The sequence below is a fragment of the Colobus angolensis genome, unplaced genomic scaffold (genome assembly GCF_000951035.1).
Source record: "Colobus angolensis palliatus isolate OR3802 unplaced genomic scaffold, Cang.pa_1.0 Scaffold37, whole genome shotgun sequence".
NCBI classification, from domain to species: Eukaryota; Metazoa; Chordata; class Mammalia; order Primates; family Cercopithecidae; genus Colobus; species Colobus angolensis.
The window spans coordinates 252,555-260,444 of NW_012117043.1; the positions used below are offsets into that span (position 1 = coordinate 252,555).

The following is a 7,890-nucleotide window of genomic DNA, read 5'->3' on the forward strand; positions in this document are numbered from 1 at the left end:
TCACACCTGCTTTCCTTGATTGTAAAGGACTCACCCATACAATTTCAAGTATTTCTCATTCTCTTTGGTCAAATACATATAACTGAATTTTTATAAGTTAAATGCTTATATGGTGCAACTCCTTTGTATCATTTATATGTTGATGACTTCCAAATTAATTTCTCTAACCCTAATTTTTGTTCCTGAGCTTCAGATTCAGAACCAACTACCTACTTGGATGTCTCCACTTAAAGTAAACTAGGCATCTTAACACATCGAAAACATAACAATTGATTTTACCCTCCGTGTCTCACTTGTACCAAAAAGCCCTCCTTCTTCTCTTAGGCTTTCTTAGCTCAGTAAATGGCATGCCATCTACTCAGCCAAAACACTAGGAGTGATCTTTGATTCCTCCCTTTCTCTCACCTCTGCATAAAATCCGTCAGGTACATTTAGCTCTACCTCCAAAATACACGCCAGATCTATCCATTTATCTCTCGCAGCACAGATACCAACCTAGACAAGCCATGACCATCATTCTACTTTGACTCATCTGTTTCCATTCTTAGCTTTTCTGTGGTCCATTCTCCAAATAGCCAGCGTAATCCTTTATGAAACATCCACTCATTCATTCACCAAAGTGCACAGGAACTGGGGATACACAGCGAAGCAAAGGTATATCCCTGTGCTCAGGGACTTACATTCCAGAAGAGGGAGAGGCAATAAGCAGTAAATAATTTTGTACAGATGCAATAAATATAAAAAATTAAATGTGATAAACTAAATCATGTTCTCTCCATAAAAATTTTCAAATAGCTTCCCAAGGTGGAAGTCCAAATTCTTTACTATGACCCTGTTACAAGATTCTGTGAGATCTGGCTTCTGTTTGTGCCTCCAACCTTATCTATACCACTCTATCACACTGCAATTTGGCTCCAGTCACACTGACATTCTTTCTATTCCCTCAAGGTTCCAATTTTTTTTCCCCTTCTTCAGCCACGTGTTTCCCCTGTCTGGAATGCTGTTCCCAGATCTTGGACAGGTTGCTTCCTTAGCTCAAGTTATCACTTCAACAGAGTGAATTTCAGTAAGTCAGCTCCCCCATCATTTTCTCTATCAATTACACCTTTTTGTTTCATAGCATTTATTACTTTAGAGATTTTGCTTATTTGTAAACAATATCTGTTGTTCCTACTAAAATGTAAGCTTCGTAAGACGAGGAATCTTAAGATGTTGTTTACTAAAGTATCCCTCAAAGTCTAGAACAGTGCCCAACATAGAAGGATACTGATTAATATTTTTATTTTTATTTTATTTATTTATTTATTTTTTGAGACGGAGTCTCACTCTGTCGCCCAAGCTGGAGTGCAGTTGCAGGCCGGATCTCAGCTCACTGCAAGCTCTGCCTCCCGGGTTTATGCCATTCTCCTGCCTCAGCCTCCCGAGTAGCTGGGACTACAGGCGCCCGCCACCTCGCCCGGCTAGTTTTTTGTATTTTTTAGTAGCGATGGGGTTTCACCGTGTTCGCCAGGATGGTCTCGATCTCCTGACCGCCACCTCGCCCGGCTAGTTTTTTGTATTTTTTAGTAGAGATGGGGTTTCACCGTGTTCGCCAGGATGGTCTCGATCTCCTGACCTCGTGATCCGCCCGTCTCGGCCTCCCAAAGTGCTGGGATTACAGGCTTGAGCCACCGCGCCCGGCCTTAATATTTTTTAAAAGAATTTACACACGCCTGTAGTCCCAGCAGTTTGGGAGACCGAGCTGGGAGGATCGCTTGAGCCCAGGAATTCGAGGCTGCGATTGCGCCACTGCGCTCCAGCCTGGGCGACAGAGCGAGACCTTGTTTCAAGAAAAAAAAAAAAAAAAAAAAGATAAATAATTACGGAGTACACGGTAGTAAAACAGCCCCTTCTCTCTCACCCAGCCAGGCTCCGCCTACGGGAGCCAATTACGCTCACGCCCTCTTCCGACGCTGCCAGAGGCCCGGGAAGTAATCTGCGCAGGCGCTGTAGAACCGTGGCGCTTTCTGGGTACAGATGGATGTCCACGATCTCTTTCGCCGGCTCGGCGCGGGGGCCAAATTCGACACGAGACGTTTCTCGGCAGACGCAGCTCGATTCCAGGTATTGTGCCCAAGGGACCGAGGCCCGAGTAACTGAGAAGGAGCAGGAGCCCGGGAATGAACCCTCTGCGGGGGGAGGCCGGCGCACATGGACACGCGTGGCCTGGCTCTCACCCCTCTTGGGGTATTTTGCTTCCTTTTGTGTTCGGCTTACCTGCACACCTACTCGGTTGAAGCCTTCTGAATAAGCTCTTTAACTGTCCTGTTGTAGACGTAGTTGGGCCTGCCGCAGAAACGCTGTTTCCTCCCTCTTATTCAAAGCAAAGTTGGAATCCTCCTTTCAAAAGGAAGTTTTTCTCCGAACCTAGAGGAAAGGAATTACGAAAACAGATTCTCTCACTATAGTCTCCCCAAGTTTGGCTTGGCAAGCGTATATTTGTACCGGGCGTGGTTCTTTTTATTGCTTCAACCCCATGGCTTAAGTAACCAATGAGAAGAGCGATTTATAAATGGGGGATGTTACCTAGAGAAGTAGTGAGTGATAAATCAGGAGAAGTCAATTGGGCCTCAATTGTGGAAAATATTGAATGTCTACTTTGCTGTTTGGATGTGTATGTGTGTGTGACATGTGTTTCTTCTTTCTCTAACTGGTGAGTATGGACTCTGGAGCCAGATTATCTGGGTCTAAATGTTAAGTCTGCTAGTTACTAATTTTGAGACCTTCCTCAAGTTACTTAATTTCCGAATGTCTTGGTTTTCTCATTCGTAGTACTGCTGTTTACTTTATAGAGTTGTAAATATGAAGTAGTTTAATATGTATAAACATGCTTAGAAATCTGCTTGACATTTAGTAAGCATATGTGTTCATTGCTAATATTAATTTGTTACTATCATGAGGTCAGAGAAGGTCTCTTCAGATTCTATTTGCCCAGACACTTGTTAGCTCGACAGATACTTGAAAAGGTCGAAAAGAGGAGTCATTGGACAATCTTGCTTGAATGAAAGGAATGGTATTCTGTCAGTAGGTTTCATTTTAAATTTTTTGGGTTTTAGATAGGAAAAAGGAAATACGACTTTGATTCTTCGGAGGTGCTTCAGGGACTGGACTTTTTTGGGAACAAGAAGTCAGTCCCGGGTGTGTGTGGAGCATCACAAACACATCAGAAGCCCCAAAATGAAGAGAAAAAAGAAGAGAGCCTAACTGAAAGGAAGAGAGAGCAGAGCAAGAAAAAAAGGAAGATGATGACTTCAGGTTAGTGTTTGATATCTGTTATGTGTTTTCTCTTTAATTTTGTTCAGTTATAAAAATAATACAGGCTTATGGCTACAAGTCAGACAATAAGGTCATTTGTCAGCTGATGGCACTCAGGTTGTTTCCAGGTATTTGCCATTAGAAATATTGTTACAGCAAAGATAATTTTAAGTAAAGATACTTATATGTGTAAATCCTTTCGTACAAGTACTGTTATTTCTGCAGAATACCATCCCAAAAGTAGCATCATATGGTGAAAGGGTATGTACCCTTTCTTTGAAAAATACTACAAAATGACTTCCCAGGTCCTTGTCAGTGCTGAATATTATTGGTGTTAATTTTTTTGCCAAGCTAATGAATGAAACTTTTTTTTTTTTTTTTTTTTGAGACAAAGTGTTGCTCTGTCTCCAGGCTGGAGTGCAGTGGCGTGATCTCAGCTTACTGCAACCTCTGCCTCCTGGGTTCGAGCGATTCTTCTGCCTCAGCCTCCCAAGTAGCTGGGACTACAGGTACGGGCACCACGCCCAGCTAATTTTTGTATTTTTAGTAGAGATGGCGTTTCACCATGTTGGCCAGGATGGCCTGGATCTCTTGACCTCGTGATCCGCCTGCCTCGGCCTTCCAAAGTGCTGGGATTACAGGCGTGAGCTACCATGCCTGACCTGAAACTATTTTATATTTATATTTTTTGGATAAGTGGTGAGGTCGAGCTTTTTTTTTGAGATGAGTCTTGCTGTCTCGCCCAGTCTGTAGTGCAGTGGCACAATCTTGGCTCACTGCAAGCTCCGCCTCCCGGGTTCATGCCATTCTCCTGCCTCAGCCTCCCTAGTAGCTGGGACTACAGGCACCTGCCACCGCGCCTGGCTAATTTTTTGTATTTTTAGTAGACACAAGGTTTCACCGTGTTAGCCAGGATGGTCTCCGTCTCCTGACCTCGTGATCTGCCTGCCTCTGCCTCCCAATGTGCTGGGATTACAGGCATGAGCCACCGCACCTGGCTGGTCGAGCATATTTTTTATGCTTTATTGACATTAACATTTCACCTTTTGCAAATTGTTTGTTCTTACTCTTTGCCCATTTTGACAGAGGCATTTTTGTTTGTTTGTTTTTGTTTTCTTGTACTCTAGGGCTATTTATATATTTTAAAAATCTATAATATTAAGTTTCCTAGTCATTTACCTTTTTTGGTAAACACTTGAGTTATACAATGATGAAAAGTAAAGTTCCTTCCTATTGTTTATCTCCAGTCCCGTTTCTCCAGAGGCAGCCACTGTTAAGCAATTTCTTTTGTATTTTTCTGGGGACACTCTATTCCCATGTATTTATGCCTGACTCAAAAAAAAAAAAAACCAAATACTCTACATACTATGTCTATATACTTTGATTACTCTATATACACTCTGTGGGGAACCTCTCTTACTACCTTCCTCTTTTTTAAAAACAATGTATCTTGGAGGTTGTTTGGAATCAGTAGGAAGTACATTGCCTTGTTCATTTTAACACAGCGTTGTATCCCATTGTGTATTGCATAATTGATTTAACAAGTTCCTTTGTGATGGATATTTGTAGTTTTCACATTTTGCTGTTGTAGTTTTGAAGTGTCATTCTACTCATCTTTGCATGTATATGTGAATGTATCTGTCCCATAAATTCTTAGAAGTGGAATTGCAGAGTTAGCAAACAGATTTATCCACCAGAAACATTGCATCAGTAGGAAGTACTTTGCCTTGTTCATTGTTAACCAGCATAGTAGCCCATCATACACTGTAGGGATGCCCCATGATCGATTTGACACGTAACTGTGTGAGGGACATTTACTACATTGTTTGCATGCTTTTGCTGTTACAGTGCTGCAGTAAAAGTCATTCTTCCCTGGCTGCAAGGAAGTTTGATAAAACCTTTACCATGATTAATAAGAAAGACATGCCACAAACTTAGCAAAATGATTCAAATGTTGGGCCACCAGAAATATACAGCTATGTACTGTAACCATTGTGGCAACAAATGTATTTAGACCGTAGATCTACGATAAATGTGTAGGCATGTATCTATTATTATTACTTTTTTTGAGATGGAGTCTCGCTCTGTTGCCCAGGCTGGAGTGCAGTGGCATGATCTCGGCTCACTGCAAGCTCTGCCTCCTAGGTTCACGCCATTCTCCTGCCTCAGCCTCCCTAGTAGCTGGGACTGCAGGTGCCCACCACCACACACAGCTAATTTAGTTTTTGTATTCTTAGTAGAGACAGGGTTTCACCGTGTTAGCCAGGATGGTCTCAATCTCCTGACTTCGTGATTCGCCCACCTTGGCCTCCCAAAGCGCTGGGATTACAGGTGTGAGCCACCACGCCTGGCCAGGCGTGTATCTTTATTTATTTATTTATTTGTTTGTTTGTTTATTTTTGAGACGGAGTCTCGCTCTTTCACCCAGGCTGGACTGCAGTGGCACGATCTTGGCGTACTGCAAGGTCTGCCTCCCGGTTTCATGCCGTTCTCCTGCCTCAGCCTCCCAAGTAGCTGGGACTACAGGTGCCCGCCACCATGCCTGGCTAAATTTTTGTATTTTTAGTAGAGACGGGGTTTCACCGTGTTAGCCAGGATGGTCTCGATCTCCTGACCTCGTGATCCTCCCGCCTCAGCCTCCCAAAGTGCTGAGATTACAGGCGTGAGTCTCTGCACCTGGCCGCATGTATCTATTTTTAACTGGAAAATTGAAGAGCTTATGAATTAGTAATGATTTGGGTCATTTAATACCAACTGTCTCATAAAGGAAACAAAATTTTTTTTAAAGTCATTCTACTTTGTGATGCCTTCCAGCAAGGTATAAGACTTTCCTCTTTTTGTAAATTTGTCTCTTCATATGCATTGTACCCTTATTGTATTACATTGTTCCCTTATCGTATTACATTGTTCATCTGTTTCTTCTTAATTTATTAAATCTCATATATTGAGGAAATTAGCTCTATGTCTAGCATATTATGTTTACAAATATGTTTCCAGATTGTCATATGTCACTTGTCTTGTTTATTTATTTCCTTTTTGGCCTTCTGTGCATTAAGTTTGTTTTTTTTAAAATTCTAGGCTGGCTCACTTCTGTAATCCCAACACTTTGGGAGGCTGAGGTGGGCTGATCACTTGAGGTAGGGAATTTGAGACCAGTCTGGCCAACATGTTGAACCTCTATCTCTGCTAAAAATATAAAAACATTAGCCAGATGTGGTGGTGCACACCTGTAATCCCAACTACTTGGGAGGCTGAGGCAGGAAAATCACTTGAACCCAGGAGTGGGAGATTGCAGTGAGCTGAGATCACACCATTGCATTCTAGCCTGGGTGACAGAAACAGAGCAAGACCCTGTCTCAAAATAAACAAACAAACAAACAAAAAACAACAGCAAACTTCCATGTTTTCTTATTTGTTGTTTCAATTTGTTATATTAAAATCTTTGACCCTGTGGAATTTTATTTGGTATAAGGAGTGAATAGGGAACTAAAATTTTTTTCAGATGTCTGAATAATTGTCTTAATACCATATGTTGGTGTTTTGTCTTATGTTGACTAATTGTCTTAATATCATATGTTGAAAGTCTGTGTTTTCTCTATTGGACTTTAATGCAACTTTAATTGTATACTGATTTTCCGTATATATTGAAGTCTGTCTCTGGACCTCTTCTGTTTCTGTATTTGTATACCAATACTAGCTTGTTTTAATTACTATGGCCTTATATGTTATAAAATCCAGTAGAGTGGAGAGGCATACCAATATTTTAGGCAACTCAGTATTTTCTCCCTACAGTGATCTTCAGAATCATCGCAATCCCAATTAGAATTCTAGCAGAATTTTTTTTGTAGAAATTTCTGCTAAAGCTTTGGCTTTCTTCCACCACTCTCATAATAAGCAGATACTACTCTTTGTCCTTCCAGAAAGTCAACAAGCAAAGTGCCTTGCACATCCAAGAGACCTATTGCCGTTGCCTTTGCTCTTGACTTGTCAACTTTTGCTTTGACTGGACCACTTCTTGGTAGTCATTGGTTTAATTGTGCTTTGTCTTCATGATCAAACTGGTAAAACCATGTTTCATCTTCTGTTAAAGTTCTTCAAAGAAATGCTTTAGGACCTTGATCCCACTTGTTTAAAATTTCTTTTGAAATCTCTGCTCTTGTCTGCAGCTGATTTGGGAGCAGTGGTTTTGGCACCCATCAGATGGAAAATTTGCTCAACTTATTTTCATTAAGAATTGGTAGGTAGAAGGCCAGATGTGGTGGCTCATGTTTGTAATCCCAGCACTTTGGGAGGCTGAGGCGGGTGGATCACCTGAGGTTAGGAGTTTGAAACCAGCCTGGCCAACATGGTGAAATCCTGTCTCTACTAAAAATACAAAATTAACCAAGCATGGTGGTGCATGCCTGTAGTCTCAGCTACCTGGGAGGCTGAGGCAGGAGAATCGCTTAAATCTAGGAGGCAGAGGTTTCGGTGAGCCGAGATCACGCCATTGCACTCCAACCTGGGCAAAAAGAGTGAAACTCTGTCTCAGAAACAAATAACAAAACAAAGAATTGGTAGGGAGGCCAGGTGCAGTGGCTCACCTATAATCCCCGC

At 41.9% G+C, this 7,890-nt stretch overlaps 1 protein-coding gene across 1 annotated transcript in view; it reads left to right on the forward strand.

Moving 5' to 3' along the window:
- Window positions 1-1,974: 1,974 nt before the first annotated feature.
- DDX52 (DEAD (Asp-Glu-Ala-Asp) box polypeptide 52) overlaps window positions 1,975-7,890 on the forward strand; it is a 32,023-nt gene continuing 26,107 nt past the window's right edge. The window contains exons 1-2 of the mRNA XM_011953615.1: window positions 1,975-2,103; window positions 3,096-3,294. Coding sequence (XP_011809005.1) covers window positions 2,017-2,103; window positions 3,096-3,294 — 286 coding nt within the window. The 5' untranslated portion in view covers window positions 1,975-2,016. The remainder of the gene's footprint in view (window positions 2,104-3,095; window positions 3,295-7,890) is intronic.